The sequence below is a fragment of the Erpetoichthys calabaricus genome, chromosome 2 (assembly GCF_900747795.2).
Source record: "Erpetoichthys calabaricus chromosome 2, fErpCal1.3, whole genome shotgun sequence".
NCBI classification, from domain to species: Eukaryota; Metazoa; Chordata; class Cladistia; order Polypteriformes; family Polypteridae; genus Erpetoichthys; species Erpetoichthys calabaricus.
Window position 1 is genome coordinate 4185712 of NC_041395.2, and position 19672 is coordinate 4205383.

At 43.6% G+C, this 19672-nt stretch overlaps 1 protein-coding gene across 6 annotated transcripts in view; it reads left to right on the top strand.

Moving 5' to 3' along the window:
• Positions 1-19672, top strand: part of LOC114669445 (uncharacterized) — a 488735-nt gene that overhangs the window by 406291 nt on the left and 62772 nt on the right. For 5 of the 6 annotated variants that reach the window (XM_051923216.1, XM_051923211.1, XM_051923213.1 and 2 more), the window contains one exon: positions 3419-3697. The exons of the other annotated variant lie outside the window; for it this stretch is intronic. In XM_051923216.1, coding sequence (XP_051779176.1) covers positions 3419-3697 — 279 coding nt within the window. The remainder of the gene's footprint in view (positions 1-3418; positions 3698-19672) is intronic. 6 annotated transcript variants of the gene reach the window in all.

Consider the following 19672-nt stretch of genomic DNA (forward strand, 5'->3'; position numbering starts at 1 on the left):
GTTCCATATGCGCCAGTCTTTCTTTGCAGTAAGATGTCAAATAGCTCTGGCGAAGTATAAAACTGTCCATGGTTACACAGTAACATTGATCCAGCAGAGAATCAATCAAAGTCAGCACAAATGACGTAGCAACGCCGTACTGACTGTATTTCAGATCAGACATTGTCCCTTTCCCAGTGTATAGGACCTAATTCCAGATGTATCCCATTTTAGATCCACAAAGCTCGTATAACTTTATACCAAATCTTGCTCTCTTTGACGCGATGTACTGTATCCATGACTGTTTGCCCTTCTAAGCCATGAGACTTTCATCAATGCTGACTTCACAGTCCGAAGTGTAAATGCTCTAAAATTTTACTACAAACGCCTGGTATATCTCCCACGTTCTCTTCATTTTGGGGGCTGGAGGGGTATTTTCATCATCATTGTTGGTAAAGTACAGATATTCCATAATTAGTGGAAACCTGCACTCAGATGTAATGCAATACAATACAATTGATTTTTGTACAGTCCAAACTCACACAAGAAGTGCCGCAATGGGCTTTAACAGGCCCTGCCTCTTGACAGCCCCCCAGCTGTGACTCTCTAAGAAGACAAGAAAAAACTCCCAAGTAAAAAAAAACCTTGTAGGGAAAAAATGGAAGAAACCCAGGAAAGGCAGTTCAAAGAGAGACCCCTTTCCAGGTAGATTGGGCGTGCAGTGGGTGTCAAAAGAAGGGGGTCAATACAATACAATACAATACACAGAACAGAACAAATCCTCAATACAATATAAAAATAAACATTTTACAAGTACCGACCAGAATTTAACAGTAGATGATATCCCATAATATGATTTGGATTTGTTTAGAGTCCTGGAGACCTCAGCCATCAAGCTGCCTCCCCCTATTGGCCATTCCACAGCTGAAACAGTGCTGGGCCAGCCAATCCGAAGAAAGGACCCCTCTTTCCCACAATTCCTGCAATCCTCCATCAGGGATGACTTTATCTTAGGCAGGCAAAACAACTTGGTAGGTGGGCCATGGCACCATGTGCCACATTTGAGTACTGAGAAGAGAAACACACAGGCACGACACAGTCCCAAAAGATACAAATAGCGCACTTAAACACTCTTTTCTTACTCCATCACTCCTCCCAGGCAACCTCGTCGTCCTCCTCCCGATTCTGGCTCCTTGAGTGGTGGTTGCTGGGCACTTTTATAGTCCACACTGAAGTGCTCCAGGTGGTTGAATGCCGAGTTCCGGCTGCACTTCCGGGTGTGGCAAATACGCTGCTCATACGGGCTCAGGAGTCCCAGCTGCAGCACCCCCTGGCGGTGCCTGTGGGACCCAACAGGGCTGCACCCGACTCCAATTTCCATGGAGCCCTGCGGGTATACCGAGGCACCGCTCCAGCCAAGGGGGTGGCCATCTAGCGTCCAGGGGGAGGTATTGCACCGTCCAGGGCTGCTCCCCCTGAATATAGAATGAAGGGGCATCCCAACAGGCCATGGACCCCGGCCACATGGCACAGTCTATAATTATTAAGTATGTGTGGGTCTAGGTCTGACTTTTTAAGTAATGGTTTAATGCAGCGTTTCTCAACCTTTAAGTATTTACCACCCAAGTTTTCATAACAGTTTTAATCGCGCCCCTCTAATGTTTTTTGAAACCCTAATAAAATTTATTCCTATATTTTTTTCTGCCGATACACCACTACATGTTTAAAATTTCCCTACAAATAGTGAAATTACACCACATATGGCAACATTAGCGACCCCTTTTTTGTTACTTCACGCCCCCCTAGGTTTGAGGTTTGAGAACTGCTGGTTTAATGACAGACACTTTTAGTGTATCAGGTACTGTGCCATGCAATAATGAACTATTGATAATGTTTAAAAGAGGCGCTGCAAGAACATCCATTGCATTTTTTACTAGTTTTGTTGGCACTGGATCAGGGAACAAGTAGTGGGCTTCATTTTAGATATTAAAGTTAAGACTTCCTGCTCAGTTACAGGATTTAAATTACTAAAGTGCTGAGTGCAATGTGAGACAGGGTCTGCTAAGCTAGTATGCGGTTTGTACTGTGATGCTGAGATCTGGGATCTTATATTTTTAATTTTCGCACTGAAGAAGTTCATGAAGTCTGTACAGTGATCCCCTGCTATATCGTGGTTCAGCTATCGCGCCCCTGCTACACTGTGGATTTATTAATACTATTATTATTACTAGGGGGCTCTGCCCCCTGCTCACTTTGCTCGCCCACCACCGGGTTTGGTTTACTGGATAAACAATTTAAAGAGATTGTTATTTTCATGGGAATTGTTACATATGCATCATTTTCATTTTTACTTTTAAATTTTTGTAAAAACAATATTTGTCCTTTATTTCCTGCCCCAGGCGTGGTTAAATCTCTTTCTCATGGCACATTGTTCGTGTTGAGAGGGGGGGTCTGAACGCACGCTAAAGAGATGCGATTGGTTCAGCTGGTGTCTTGTTGCTGCTGCTGGCCAGCTGTGTGTTGTGCTTGTCGTGCTTTGCATCAATCACTTAAAAGCCTGTACAGCAGGTGTCCTTTTCCCACTTCTCATCTCTGCCGTTCGCTTTGTGAAGGGTGGGGAGCTGAACGTACACTAAGCAGAAGTGGACAGATCAGCTACAGGCTGCTTCTACCAAGATGCCTGTTCTGCTTGTCACTCTGCGCGTTCTGAAGGAGGAGGAGGATGAACAGCATCTCAGCATTCTTTCTTTTTCATATTCTTCCCAAGCCTGTTAAAAGTGGAGAAACGCCATTCTGTGTTCTTCTGGACTTTGTCACTGTATTTCCTAAATGTCACATGTCCAATTTATGTCTCCTTTATATACACCTCCATCCATCCATCCATTATCCAACCCGCTATATCCTAACTACAGGGTCACGGGGGTCTGCTGGAGCCAATCCCAGCCAACACAGGGTGCAAGGCAGGAAACAAACCCTGGGCAGGGCGCCAGTCCACCGCAGGGCGCTCACACAAACACACACTCACACCAAGCACACACTAGGGCCAATTTAGAATCACCAATCCACCTAACCTGCATGTCTTTAGACTGTGGGAGGAAACCCACGCAGACACGGGGAGAACATGCAAACTCCACTGCGCCACTGTGCCGCCCTTATATACTGTACACTTTCAACTACAAAAATATCAGAATAATATTACCATTTGCATAATTATATTTTGTAACATGTCACAGTTTGCAGTTTTAAATCAATATACTTTTCATTTTTTACTCTGTGTTATGTATGTGGCCATTTGTAAAATTAAACAGTTAACCTTCACTTGTGTGTGCTTTTATTAAAGGAAAATACAATGGCTCAGTGTCATCAATTCTGATGTTTTTACAGAGATGTTAATTAGTAAAAAATGACAGAATGTGTGCAATGTCTTTATATCTTACAGAGAGAAACGGATAAGTTACATTTTGCATTATAAATGTATGGCGGACTTTGGAGACCAAAAGGACTTTAATGAATCTTTGAGGCTCACAAACAATGAAGTCCATGTGAACCCAAACTGGACAGAGGAGACACTGAAGACAATCAGCAACTTTATAAAATGTTCCTCAAGTAAAGTTGACATCATAGTGGATGATGATGATCACTGGGGCATAAGTGGAAGTGAAAGTAAAAGATTTGTTCAGTTCTTGTCAGACTGTCTGGATGGGATATCTTCTATACGGTAAATAACCTGATGTACAGTATATTTATTGTTCATTCAACACTCTTTTCTCTCTTCTTTGTTTTAATTTGTAGTGTAATTTTGTGCATCAGCCTCTGCTCTCAGCCTGATATTCACCTGAATCATTCTCGGATAACAGAGCAGAATTAACAGCTCCTTTCATTTAGATCACGTTGCCCAGTTCCAGGTTTCATCCCTTAGTCACACCAAAGGTGATCTTCTCACTGGTTCTATGCTCTTGAAGTTCTGCTCAAGCCAGTCTAATAGTCACTGGAGGAATAACCCAGTAAAATAATGAATTTCGAAGATGTCGCCATGCTTTTCGTAATCAGTCACATAATCAGTGCAAGTCCAGGCCGTGCAGGACATCAGGTCACCAGTATAATGTTATACAAACTTCTTGACCAACTGCCCTTTCTTGATTTTTTTCTCTGAATTTGTTTTGGTTTTGAAAAATAAATAATTAATTAAATAAATAAAGCTTTTTTTATTTTCTTTCGGGGAATGATAAACACGTTTGATTACAATTTTATTAATTTGAATACAAATATGCAAGGAATGATAGCTCAAACTGGGGACCTATGAAACAATTGTGTGTCTTTTTCTTTTATTTTATTGGTGTTCCTGTCCAGACGTTTTCTTCAGTTAGGCCAGCTGTAGACATTTTGTTCCTGGTTATGAGTTTAGGCAGATGTTCTACTACAGCCTCATGTGACCTAACCAATAACAGAATAGGAGTGTGGATCAATTTATTGGCACCAGTCACCGGCCCTGTTACGTCTGCACTCGGCCCAGTCTACACAGTGATTTGTTTCTTCTCCTGCCTGTCCTGATTGGTGCTCTCTGCTGTTTTAGTCCTTAACATTCTGATGAAGGTTGTGGTTATCCCCTGTTTTTAATGAATGGTGTAGTTTTGAACCCTGTGTACACCTGACTCTCATTTCTCTCTTTATAAATGTAAATTGGGTCTTAGGCCTGTGATTTTTTTTTTGTTACAACCTCTTTTCTTGTTTTCACATCATGTTTCTTTTTTTTTCTTTCATTTGCTAATGGACATTTTAGCTCAACCCCTCTAAAACGTCTATAACTAGTATATACAGTATAGTGATGATACAATGCTTTTTTAATTATTATTTTGGTCATTATGCTGAGTTTTAAGACCACTAGTCGAATAAGTTTGGCAAAGTACCTAAGCTAAAGCAGTGACTCTTTGTAATGGTGATTGGCCCAGATGTCTGAGGTTTGTGTCTCTAAGGGAGTGTAAAGTCTAATTTGTGCGCCTCATGTATAAACGGTGCGTATGCACAAAAATGTTTGGTACGCCCATTTCTACGCTCACATCATGATGTATAAAAACTAAACCTGGCGTAAAGCCACACACATTCTCACGCCAGCTCAAACCATAGCATACGTACGTTTCTACTTCGTTTTGCAAACTGGCAGCACCCAGCATCAAATCAAGGCTACTGTTCCTGTGTGGTCTCCCTTTATTTTTTTCCATCTACATCCCTGATGCGGCTTTATCAAATACACTGAAATTAACTGCTTATCATTTATTAGTTTATAGCATCTGATTGTAATCAACCTGTAACCATATAATGGTGCACAGAATAGCCAAACTATTCCACATACAACAGCTGCTTTAGTGTTATTACTCTCAGTGCACCACTCAGAGTATTTTAACCACTGTATCTGAGTGTGGAATTACAGCTCTTACAGCAGCTGATCAGAAAGCTCTACAGCAGTTGTGTCAAGAGTGGAGAGAATTATTGGGATACAGAATCTAGCAGACACTGCCTCAGCCATGCACACAGTCTATTTGAACTTGAAGAGAGCAAACACTTCAGAGTCTTTCTTTGCGGTTCAAAAACAGTTTCATCCCAAGAGCTCTAAATGCACTCAATCAGTCCATCAAGTGTTCCGGTAGAACTGTTTGGACTTATAAGTACAATCACCTCACTGTAAACTTGCGATACAGTTGTAATATTGCACAACCTGAGCCACTTTATGAACCATTTCACTATCTGTGCTATATGTACATGGATATTGTACTTATGCTTTCATACTCAAGTCAGCCTGGGTGAGAGAAGTTATGGATCATGGAACACAACAAGTTGATGACCCAATAATCCGCAGAGTGACGGGCACAACGCTGTACTTCCTGTCTAGTTAACCCAAACGTTTTTGAATACATTCCATTTGTTGTTTGTGTGTGATGTGCAAATCCTGAGAAGAGAAGATTAGAGTGGCACTGCGCTCAGTGGTGACACGGTGTGTGTGTGTGTGTGTCTCTCTGTGTGTTGTGTCTTGTTTATCTTTATTTAATGGCACTTGTGTATGTTTTCATCATTATTTGATATTTTTATGTATGTTTAATAAATGTATGCATGTTGGCGTTCAGATGTATATTTGCTTCCTTATACTGCATTTTTCCTTCCTTGACTTTTTATATTTAAATCTCATGTCTATGTAAGTTTTCTTTTGATGCACAAACCAAATGAATCTCCCTTTATGAGATAATAACATTAAAGTTGAGTTGAGTTGAGTTTGCAATCAAACAAAACCTCAGCTGCTGTAGCTGCGCTCATTTGAAACAAAAAACCTGCAGTTGTTGTAGTGACGAAGGTACAGATCAGCCTGGTGTGTTTTTGGGAACAGGTGAAGAGAGCAGCCTGCTAACAAGCCGGGCTCAGTAGTGTTGAATTCTCCACAGTTTAACAAATCAGAATGGTAAGTAAAGTCACAAGCAGCTGGCAAGTCTCACCCCAAAGTGATCAAAGTCCCCATGAACACTGCTGTCCAGAGCAAGACAGAGTCGTTCTGTTGTGTTTTAGCAATCGGGTGATGTGGTGCATGAGTGGTCAGTTCTCCTGGCTAATGGCTCCCATGAAATATAACACTAAGACATTATTACAAATGCAAGAAGAGTAGTAATCATTCCAGAAATTACATTGAACTAATGAAGATGTTCTCAAATGTGACTCTAACCAGTAACAATAAAAATAACTGGTGAAAGTGCACAGACAAATCAAACACAGCGAGCTCAGATGTTTGCTAATGGAAATGTGACACGAATGTGAAAAAAACACAAAACAAAAAACTAAAAGATAAAAAACAGCTTCATAGAAGGCAACGGGTCTCGATCAAGGCCAAAAAACAAATTACACAGACCAGCGGGCGAGTCCGAGACAATTCTGAATACAATTACTCCCAAGTAGAAGTACGAGACAAGAGAACAAACCGGACTCGTGCACTGTAGCCATAGACAGCAGCACTAACCACTGCACCACCATCCAAAATGTTAACAAAATGTGAAACACAACCGCTGATACAAGTCTGTGTTAATGGCAATGGACATCTTTGCTTTACACTAATTCAACATTTCACAGTGGGATTCAGAATGAATTAATTTCTTTTTTCTTTGTTTTAGATATGACTTAAATGAACAACATGGTAGAAATGAAATACTCTCTGACATTCTCTTAAATCTCTATGAAGATGTAAAACAATATGAAGTTGATGCAGATCAGAGCTTTTTTCCAAGATTCTCGTCATTATATCAGTCGTATCCTGAGAGATGGGAGCTCTTTATCGACGAGGAGCAGTGGCCTGCGTTCTGTGAAATGCTGAGTCTCCTGCAAACCCAGAAACCTTTAGACCTGAGGAATTACAACATAAATGACACGGAGTACAGACATTTGTTGAAGAGTTTGAAGTACGTCTCACATCTGAGGTAAGAGGAGCTACAAGTGCATTTGGCCATGTGCCGTAACAGATAAAGTTATATTCTCTGAGCGTCACAATGCCATCACAGTCTCGATTATAAAGACATTTGAATGTTTTGCCCCCACATGGTGTGAATCGCTCTATGAAGTATCCAGCATGTCGACCCCTCTTTAAATAAGAGCCCCTCTGTGTTCTGACAATGCTGTGTCTCCTTGTAGCCATTTGAGCTACATTGTTGTATGAAAACGTGCTTTATAAATAAATGATGTTGTTGTTGCTGTGTCTCTCTGTGAGGAGGTAAACCACACACACTGCGTACATCACTTAGCTGAGTGGACCCTCTGTGTGCTCAGCACCAACACCAAACTCCGCTTACTCGTTTCTGGACTGCTCTGCACATTTTGTAGTTTGTTCACAGTGCCCTTAACTGCATTTTTGTGTTGAAATCAAATCCTGTCTTGGTGGGTTTCATGTGTCCTCCTGTGTTTTATAGGGGTGTGTAAATAGAGCGCCTTCAAACATACAAAGCAATGGACTTGACTTGAGCACATCTTCTGTCTCTTAGGCCATATTCCTTTAATTCTGTAATACTATGACAGCTTCTAATCTTTTCATCATCTCGATTAAGAAGAGATGTAAAGACACAGACCTTATCTTGTCTCCTCTCGGGTCTTCTCTTTTTATGGCACAGCCTGTCTTGTCTTTTCTTATTGCAGCTTATAGCGCCTTATCTTAACTTATCCTATCAGTTTATATCTTATTCTGTGTTTTCCAGTCCTATTTTATTTAGTCTTATCTCATCTTGTCTTGTCTTATTGTCATGTTTGCATAAATGTTTGCTCCACTTTATATTTCTAAACCTTTAATTTTAAATGTAGTTTTCTTTGAGAAATTATTGTTAAAATTAAAATAATTTTCTTCATCCCCACCTTGATCTCTACTAACTGCTAAGAAAAATAACAATAATCTTATCAAAAGAGTAAACAGTACTGAAAAATTAGAATCAAGTCGATGACAGGTAACATGAGGCCAAACTAGCTAAGGACCTTCCAGGGACAAAGAGAGCAGCAGGCAGTCAAGAAACAAGAAGAAGGCCCAGGAATGTGCTGTGTCAAAATGGAGAGCCATAATGGCAAGTGAAAAGGGCATTCTTTGTGACATTGTGGCAGAAACCATTAGGGCCATTAAGTCATAATGAAGAAGAAGTAAAAGGGAGAAAAATAACGAAGGAAAAACTCAGAGCTAATGAAGGTCCAAAGGTCATGGCTGCCATGGAGTCCTGGTCATTTGAAGGACAGGTCTCTGGGTCACTGTGACATGGAAATGAGTAAACTCACTTGACACACACCTGAGCCTACAAGTGACTTTGGGGACATCTCTAAACTTAACAGCCAGGGTGGGATTTAAAAACTACACTCGACCAGCTAATTCAGTTTAAGGTTATGGGGTGAACTGATTGAAGGCTCATTTAGCATGAGGAAGGGGGAGAGGATGAGGAGGAGAAGAAGAGAAAAAGAGAGATATGAAAATAGAAAAGGAAGATCTCTGAGGTGTATTGGGGGTGAAAGAAAAATGAGCGTCTCCTTCACCTGACAAGTTCTAATGCCAGGATCAGCAGGCAGAGCAGAGCTGCAGTGTTCAGTTTTTCTTCTCCTTTTTCCTTTCATAGTGTAAGAAAAATAAGGAAGAAAAAAACCACACGAGGCACAGGCTTAATAATTACTGTTACTTGTGGAGATGTGTGTTAATGTGTCTGTGTTAGGTCACCGTATTTTCTTGTTTCTTTTATTCTTTTGAGGTTTAGGAATGCGTTGAATTAATTTCTCTAACTATTTTGTTGATTTTCAGTCATTTTCATGTCCCTAAAAATTTTTAATTGCCATTTTGTTTGTCTAATGCCCCTGCCATTTTGAGTAATATCAGTATGTTGCTGCTCCTTCTATTGCTACAACATGACACCCATCTATTCAGCCATTTAATTCATTGACACAACTAATTAAGCACAACGTTAGAGGAATGTCATTTGATCTAAAAGAAAGTTCCCAGCTGTTACCATCTAAATACAAGTAAATGAGAGTTTAGAATTAAAGTAGTACGTGTCAAAGTTCTGAGTCCTGCAGGACACCATACAGTATGTGACTTCTGAGTATAATGACAGTGTCCTGTGTCACAAACTCAACAAAAAGCCATAGAAATGTTTAGGGCAGCCACCTGTAAATTATTTCCTGGCTGCAAAATCACATAAATTATTGTACTGATGTGTACGGATCAGAGTCCAGAACAGAACTGACTTGCTGGCACCAAGATGGCGCTTTTAAGGTAGAGCGGAGGAAGTGCAGTCATCTCTGGGGCTGGAACTGGAAGTGATGTCATTGTGCCCAGGACCGGAAGTGCCGTCATCCAGTATGTGGTCTGCAGAGGAGTGAAAGAAAGAGGTAATGCACTCCACCACCTCCCAGTCCGGCAGGGAATCTCTCTCATTCAGGCCCTTTAGTTGCCTCCCATGCGCACGTGTGTGACACCTGTCAGCACATTTCTGTATGTTGTGAAAGGCGCTATATAGGTGTCCGCTACCCGACACAGACTGACAATGGAGGCACTTGTAAAAATCAAAGAAAAAGGGATTTTTATTTTTCTTCAGCCGTGGGGCACATCTTCCCCATGTTCCACTGGCTCAACACAGTCCCGCACAAGCACACCAAAGTGAAACAAAATCACAATAAAATACTCTTCCTCCACTCCTCCCAGGCAGCTTTAGCTTTGTTGTCCTCCTCCTCCTCCTCACGACTCCTCACGACTCTGGTGCCCTGAGTAGTGGCTGCAGGCTCCAGAAGTGCTGCAGGTGCTTGTTGACCTACTGTACTTCCGGCTGCACCTCCAGGTGTGGCTGTGCTCCCTCCCAGACCTGCTGGTTAAGCCATGCAGCTCCTCCTGGCGGTGGTCACAGAACCCAACAGGAATGAGCGCCGGTGTTCCAAACTTGTTGCCTCGATGCAACCCAGGGGGGCTGCCACCAAGTGTTCCAGGGAACGTAGCATGAATCCCATGGCTGCTCCCCTGGATCTAGTGTCAAAGGGCATCCCAATCGGGCATGGGTCCCGGCCGTTCGTCACAATGTACTGAAATTGATTTGATAAATAAGAACTACACCAGGCAAGGACAATCCCTATGAGCCCAAAGTCATTTTTTTCCTGTTTTATAAAATAAAATAAAAATAATAGTAATAATTCATTTTATTTATATAGCGCCTTTCCCATGCTCAAGGCACTTACAGAATATAATAAAGAACGGCAGCGTATACAGTATATAGCATTGTACAAACCAGATAAATACAGTGGTGTGAAAAACTATTTGCGCCCTTCCTGATTTCTTATTCTTTTGCATGTTTGTCACACAAAATGTTTCTGATCATCAAACACATTTAACCATTAGTCAAATATAACACAAGTAAACACAAAATGCAGTTTGTAAATGGTGGTTTTTATTATTTAGGGAGAAAAAAAAATCCAAACCTACATGGCCCTGTGTGAAAATGTAATTGCCCCCTGAACCTAATAACTGGTTGGGCCACCCTTAGCAATAACTGCAATCAAGCGTTTGCGATAACTTGCAATGAGTCTATTACAGCGCTCTGGAGGAATTTTGGCCTACTCATCTTTGCAAAATTGTTGTAATTCAGCTTTATTTGAGGGTTTTCCAGCATGAACCGCCTTTTAAGGTCATGCCATAGCATCTCAATTGGATTCAGGTCAGGACTTTGACTAGGCCACTCCAAAGTCTTCATTTTGTTTTTCTTCAGCCATTCAGAGGTGGATTTGCTGGTGTGTTTTGGGTCATTGTCCTGTTGCAGCACCCAAGATCGCTTCAGCTTGAGTTGACGAACAGATGGCCTGACATTCTCCTTCAGGATTTTTTGGTAGACAGTAGAATTCATGGTTCCATCTATCACAGCAAGCCTTCCAGGTCCTGAAGCAGCAAAACAACCCCAGACCATCACACTACCACCACCATATTTTACTGTTGGTATGATGTTCTTTTTCTGAAATGCTGTGTTTCCTTTTACGCCAGATGTAACGGGACATTTGCCTTCCAAAAAGTTCAACTTTTTGACTCATCAGTCCACAAGGTATTTTCCCAAAAGTCTTGGCAATCATTAAGATGTTTCTTAGCAAAATTGAGACGAGCCCTAATGTTCTTTTTGCTTAACAGTGGTTTGCGTCTTGGAAATCTGCCATGCAGGCCGTTTTTGCCCCAGTCTCTTTCTTATGGTGGAGTCGTGAACACTGACCTTAATTGAGGCAAGTGAGGCCTGCAGTTCTTTAGACGTTGTCCTGGGGTCTTTTGTGACCTCTCGGATGAGTCGTCTCTGCGCTGTTGGGGTAGATTTTTGGTCGGCCCGGCCCACTCCTGGGAAGGTTCACCACTGTTCCATGTTTTTGCCATTTGTGGATAATGGCTCTCACTGTGGTTCGCTGGAGTCCCAAAGCTTTAGAAAATGGCTTTATAACCTTTACCAGACTGATAGATCTCAATTACTTCTGTTCTCATTGTTCCTGAATTTCTTTGGATCTTGGCATGATGTCTAGCTTTTGAGGTGCTTTAGGTCTACCTTCTCTGTGTCAGGCAGTTCCTATTTAAGTGATTTCTTGATTGAAACAGGTGTGGCAGTAATCAGGCCTGGGGGTGGCTACGGAAATTGAACTCAGGTGTGATACACCACAGTTAGGTTATTTTTAAACAAGGGGGCAATTACTTTTTCACACAGGGCCATGTAGGTTTGGATTTTTTTTCTCCCTAATAATAAAAACCATCATTTAAAAACTGCATTTTGTGTTTACTTGTGTTATATTTGACTAATGGTTAAATGTGTTTGATGATCAGACACATTTTGTGTGACAAACATGCAAAAGAATAAGAAATCAGGAAGGGGGCAAATAGTTTTTCACACCACTGTAAATAAAGAAGATTGTAACGATTCGTCTTGAGCACTAGCCTGAGAGAATTGCTACCACAATTTTGACCTAGCTAAAGGCAGAAGTTAAAAGGATAGGCCAATATCACACCTTAATAAGTTGCCCGTATAGTCTTTATTCTAATAAAACAATCCTCAGATATCAATGCAGGTATATGTCCACAGCCCACCTTAGACCATCAAACCAAACAACAAATAGAAAAATCAAACACCCTTACACATGGATCGCCCTCCCGAACCTAAGTAACCCTTAGTTTTGCAGCGCCACCAACAGTATACATGTATCTATACATCAAAAGTATTCATTCCCCCAATTCCCGTACTAGTGATAAAATATAGATCCGCTGATAGTCCACAATAATATTCTCTGTAACGGCCGTCAAGCTGATGCGGAGTCCTGAAAATAGCGGACTATATATATCCAATATCCTCTTCGTCATACAAGATGTACAGTCAGACTTGCGCCATGATTAAATGAAAGTAAGTCCGTTTCGATAGCTCACCCAAGTCCGTAGGTACTAGCAGAACGATCGATTCCCCAGGTAAAAAGGAGAAGACCATCCACCTTCTGACAGGACTGAATAGGAGCTCCTAGGCTTTTCCCATGGCCATAGGCAGAATCTGATCTGCCTTTTCTGATATACGATGCTCTTCTTTTCCTTTCTCTCTCCCTTCTTCTTTACTCTTTAAAACGGGCGCTGCTTTATGCAAATCACTCCTCGAAACAAACCGGAAGTTCCACCTCCGGGGCACCGCTGTCAATCTCTGTCGGAAGACTGTTCGCCCCCCCCCCCCCCCCCCCCCCCCCCCCCCCCCAACAACCGATCGACAGCAGAAAACATTATTCTTTATGTGGCAGCGCTACAAGATTAAGAGAGTAAATTCTGAATAAAAAAACAGACAACATCATTGATGGTCTCGCACACACACACACACACACAGGTTACATGAGCATCTTGACAGAGAAGTAAACTGAGAGAAGGGTAATAAAGTCAAATAGAGCTAAAAGCCAAACTGAACAGATGAGTTTTGAATTGTTTTTTAAAAGAATTCATGGAGTCAGCTGACCTGATTAATGTCGGTAGGTCATTCCAGAGTCTGGGCGCTATACAGCTGAAGGCCCCGCTGTCACCCATAGAGTGTAGATTAGTGAGGGGCACAACAAGATGGCCAGAATCAGAGTACCTTAGTGGGTGTGCAGGCACATAGTGATGGAGAAGGTCACTGATGTAGTTTGGCGCGAGGTTATTTAAGGCTTTGTAAGTTATTAGTAGGATTTGATATTCGATTCTGTAAGACACAGGGAGCCAGTGAAGACGGAGCAGGATGGGTGTGATGTGCTCGCTGCTGCTGGCTCGAGTAAGAACTCTTACAGCAGAGTTTGAATAAGCTGGAGCTGTGATATAAGATTAGAAGGGGCACCTGCCAGTAGGGAATTACAATAATCGATGCGGGATGTGATAAAAGCAGGGACAAGTTTCTCAGCATTAGAGAAGGAGAGGAAGGAGCAAACACGGGATATGTGACAGAGGTGAAAGTAAGAAAGTTTCTTAATGTGATTTATGATAGATAGATAGATAGATACTTTATTAATCCCAAGGGGAAATTCACATTCTCCAGCAGCAGCATACTGATACAAAAAACAATATTAAATTAAAGAATGATAATAATGCAGGTGAAAAACAGACAATAACTTTGTATAATGTTAAATGTTAACGTTTACCCCCCCGGGTGGAATTAAAGAGTCGCATAGTTTGGGGGAGGAACGATCTCCTCAATCTGTCAGTGGAGCAGGACAGTGACAGCACTCTGTTGCTGAAGCTGCTCCTCTGTCTGGAGATGATACTATTTAGTGGATGCAGTGGATTCTCCATAATTGATAGGAGTCTGCTCAGCGCCCATCGTTCTGCCACAGATGTTAAACTGTCCAGCTCCATGCCAACAATAGAGCCTGCCTTTCTCACCAGTTTGTCCAGGCGTGAGGCATCTTTCTTCTTAATGCTGCCTCCCCAGCACACCACCGCTCGCCACAACTGTCTGATAGAACATCTGCAGTATCTTATTGCAGATGTTGAAGGACGCCAGCCTTCTAAGGAAGTATAGTCGGCTCTGTCCTTTCTTACACAGAGCATCAGTATTGGCAGTCCAGTCTAATTTATCATCCAGCTGCACTCCCAGGTATTTATAGGTCTGCACCCTCTGCACACAGTCACCTCTGATGATCACAGGGTCCATGAGGGGTCTGGGCCTCCTAAAATCCACCACCAGCTCCTTGGTTTTGCTGGTGTTCAGGTGTAGGTGGTTTGAGTCGCACCATTTAACAAAGTCATTGATGAGGTCCCTATACTCCTCCTCCTGCCCACTCCTGATGCAGCCCACGATAGCAGTGTCGTCAGCGAACTTTTGCACATGGCAGGACTCCGAGTTGTATTGGAAGTCTGATGTATATAGGCTGAACAGGACCGGAGAAAGTACAGTTCCCTGCGGCGCTCCAGTGCTGCTGACCACAATGTCAGACGTGCAGTTCCCGAGACGCACATACTGAGGTCTGTCTTTAAGATAGTCCATGATCCATGCCACCAGGTATGAATCAACTCCCATCTCTGTCAGCTTGTCCCTAAGGACTGCTGCATATTGCTGATCACGGAGACGTGGCTTAATCCACTCATACCGGACACAGCGATCGAGATAGCTGGCCACACAGCACACCGGCAAGACAGGACAGAGCGCTCCGGTAAGAAGAGAGGAGGGGGGCTGTGCATTTATGTGAACAATAGCTGGTGCACAAATTCCACCATAGTCACCAGACACTGCTCTCCAGACGTGGAGTTTATGACAATTAAATGCAGACCCATATACCTCCCCCGTGAATTCAATGCTATACTGCTAACTGCTGTGTACATAGCACCAGATGCTAATGCTAACTCGGCTCTGGGGCTTTTGCATGACACCATCAGCAGTAAACAGAGCAAATATCCTGAGGCTGTTCACATCATTTCTGGGGACTTTAATCATGCAGATCTGAAAGCAGTTCTCCCTCAATTCCATCAACACATAAAGTGTGCAACCAGGGGAGTAAAAACACTGGACAAGTTGTACACAAACATCAGACAGGCCTATAGGGCTAAACCCCTAGCACACCTTGGCCAGTCTGATCATACATCTCTGCTTCTAATCCCTGCATATACTCCCCTCAGGAAACAAGCTCCCATTATGACCAGGACTGTTACCATATGGCCCGAGGAGGCCTCCCAACAGTTGCAGGACTGCTTCCAGAGAACCGATTGGGAAGTTTTCTATCACCAAGACTTGGAGTACCACACTACGGCAGTCCTGGATTACATCAGGTTCTGCATGGACAACGTCACCAGGGACAGGATTTATCCTAACAGGAAGCCCTGGATGACGAGGGATGTCCAGAGTCTGCTGAAAGCTAGGAATACTGCTTTCAGGTCTGGGGATGGGGCTCTTTACAGTGTAGCCAGAGCAAACCTGAAGAGAGGCATCCGAGAGGCCAAGGCAGCATACAGAAGGAGGATAGAAGATCATCTGAGGAGTAACAACACCAGGCAGGTGTGGCAGGGTGTCCAGCACATCACCGGCTACAAATCCAGCAACTCCTTGGCCGCTGAGGGAGACGCTTCTCTGGCAGAGGAGCTGAACATCTTCTTTGCCCGCTTTGAGGCGACACTAACAGCAGCTCCATCACAACAGCCTGTTCACAACAGCAATATACTCACAGTGGAAGAGTGTGAGGTGAGGCGGGTGATGAGGAAAGTGAACCTGAGGAAGGCTGCAGGACCCGACGGTGTGGCTGGACGGGTGCTGAAAGACTGTGCAGATCAACTGGCCGGAATCTTCACCAGGATTTTCAACCAGTCCCTGTCCCAGGCCACTGTCCCATCCTGCCTCAAGTCCTCAATCATTGTTCCGCTGCCAAAAAAATCCAACATGAACAGTCTGAATGATTTCCGCCCAGTGGCACTCACATCTGTCATCATGAAGTGCTTTGAGAAACTGGTGCGGAGTCATATCATCGCCTGCCTGCCAGCAGACCTGGACCCATTTCAGTTTGCTTACAAAGCAAAGAGATCCACGGAGGATGCTGTGGCCACAGCCCTTCATGCTGCCCTGACCCACCTGGAGCAGCAGGGGAGTTACGCCAGACTGCTCTTTGTAGACTTCAGCTCGGCGTTTAACACCATCCTCCCACAACAACTGGTGTCCAAACTGGCAGATCTGGGACTTCCATCACTCACCTGCAGTTGGATACTGGACTTCCTGTCTGGTCGCTCCCAGAGGGTCAGGCTGGGTCTCCACACATCCACTGCTCTCAGCCTCAATACTGGGACGCCGCAGGGTTGTGTGCTCAGCCCGCTCCTCTACACCCTCTACACATATGACTGTGTCCTCACTCACCATAGCAACAAGATTATAAAGTTTGCGGATGACACGACGGTAGTCGGACTCATCTCGGGCAAGGAGGGTGAGCTGGCATACAGGGACGAGGTGGAGCGACTGTCAGAGTGGTGCACAGTCAATAACCTGCTCCTCAACAACAAAAAAACAAAGGAGCTTGTTATTGACTTTAGGAAAAACAAAACTGACATCCAGCCACTCATCATTGGCGGGGCCTGTGTGGAGAGGGTCCCGGTGTTCAGGTTTCTGGGTATGGAGCTGGAGGATGACCTGACCTGGAGCACCAACACCAAGGAGCTGCTAAAGAAGGCGCAGCAGAGACTGTATTTTCTGAGAATTCTCAGAAAGAACCACCTCCGAAAAATCTGCTCCTTGCTTTTTATCATTGTTCCATCGAGAGTGTGCTCACGTACGGACTGTGTGTGTGGTACGGCAGCTGCACTTCCTCAGAAAAGAAAGCGCTCCACAGGGTCGTCAGGATAGCGGAGAGAACAATTGGTTGTACCCTCCCCACTCTGGAACAAATCTACACATCCCAAAGACGCAAAAAAGCAATAGACATTTCACAGGATTCATCACATCCTGGTCATTGCCTCTTCCAGCTTTTGCCATCGGGCAAGAGATACAGAGCAATGAAAACCAGGAGAAACCGCCTTAAAAACAGCTTTTATCCAAAAGCAATCATGGCCCTGAACTCAGAATAAAACTGCTCCATATCACTCTCCCAATGTGCAATATAGACCTTAAGTCAACAAGTGCAATTTGTCTATTTATTACTATTCGGTTTGTTATTATATTCTGTCTTTTTGTCTTTTTGTCTTTTTAACTCTTATTCCTCACACTGAGTCGATTGCACCTTCAATTTCGTTGTTCCTTTGTGTGACAGATTAAGGTCTCCGTGACCCCTTTGAACCCTCAGACCAGACGTCAGACACCAGATAAAAGTCCAATTATTATTTATTATATAATAATAATGTGCACCAAGCACCCTCCTCTCCACAATACTCAATAATAATAAATCTATCTATCTAACAATACACAATAATCCTCCACACTCCCAGACACTTTGCCACCCTTCCTCCCAGCTCAGCTCAAAAGTCTGGGCTTACCCAGAGTCCTTTTATAGCCCCTGACCCGGAAGTGGCTCCTGGCCAAATCCCCAAGTCATTATCCCTTCCGGGTCAGGGTAAACAGTCCTTTTCATCCCGGGAGCACGCTGCTTCCTCCAGTCACGTGACTGTGACGCACTCCCGGGTTATAGGGCATGCAAGAGCCCACTAGCCCCAATACAGCGACTCCTGGCGGCCCCCAAGGTATCCAGCAGGGCTGTGTCACAACACTACAAAGTCCATGAGGCCCTGCTGGAACTCGGGGCACGAATATGCTGTCCGGAGGGCTCCTCCTAGCGGCCTGGGGGTGGCGACCGGAGTCCATAGCCGGTCGTCCATCACATTTGTAAAAGTGGCAATGACAATAAAGATCTATCTATCTATCTATCTATCTATCTATCTATCTATCTATCTATCTATCTATCTATCTATCTATCTATCTATCTATCTATCTATCTATCTATCTATCTATCTATCTATCTATCTAGGAGCAGAGGTTGGATTGTGTTGAAGGAGCTAGAGAAGTCTAGAAACATAATTCTTACAGCGCCACTGCCTCTGTCCAAGTGAGAGAGGGATCGGTGTAGCATATAGGTGATGGCATCCTCCGCTCCCACCTTCTCCTGATATGCAAACTGCAGAGGGTCGAGAGCGTGTTGAACCTGTGGCCTAAGGTGGTGAAGCAGCAGCCTCTCCATGGTCTTCATCACATGTGATGTCCGAGCAACAGGCCGGAAGTCATTCAGCTCACTAGGACGTGATACCTTTGGGACTGGGGTGATGCAGGATGTTTTCCAAAGCCTCGGGACTCTCCCCTGTTCCACGCTCAGGTTGAAGATGCGCTGTAGAGGACCCCCCAGCTCCAATGCACAGACCTTCAGCAGTCATGGCGATACTCTATATGGACCTGCTGCTTTGCTGGCACGAAGTCTCCTCAGCTCTCTGCTCACCTGCGCTGTTGTAATTATGGGTGGGGGTGTCTCTCCTATGCTGGTATCAGCAGAAGGATGTGTGGCGGGTGCAATACTCCGAGGTGAGAGTGAGAGTGGGTTAGGGTGGTAAAACCTGTTGAAGAAGTTGTTCATTTGGTTTGCTCTCTTCACGTCTCTCTCGATGGTGGCACCCCGCTTCGAGCTGCAGCCAGTGATGATCTTCATCCCATCCCACACTTCCTTCATGCTGTTATTCTGCAACTTCTGCTCCAGCTTTCTCCTGTACTGCTCCTTCGCCACCCTGAGCTGGACTTGGAGTTCCTTCTGCACGCGCTTGAGCTCATGTTGATCACTGCTTTTAAAAGCCCTTTTCTTCTGATTCAAAAGGCCCTTGATGTCACTTGTAGATAGATAGATAGATAGATAGATAGATAGATAGATAGATAGATAGATAGATAGATAGATAGATAGATAGATAGATAGATAGATAGATAGATAGATAGATAGATAGATAGATAGATAGATAGATAGATAGATAGATAGATAGATAGATAGATAGATACTTTATTAATCCCGATGGGAAATTGTAATGTAATCCATGGCTTGTTGTTAGCATAGCAGTGTACTGTTCTTACTGGAACTACAATGTCCATACAGAAGTTGATGTAGTCAGTAGTGCAGTCAACAACCTCCTCAATGTTCTCACTATGTGAACCCTGCAGGATATCCCAGTCTGTAGTTCCAAAGCATTCTCTAAGAGCCTGCTCTGCCTCAGGAGACCACTTCCTGAATGAGCGTGTGGTTGTAGGTAGGACCC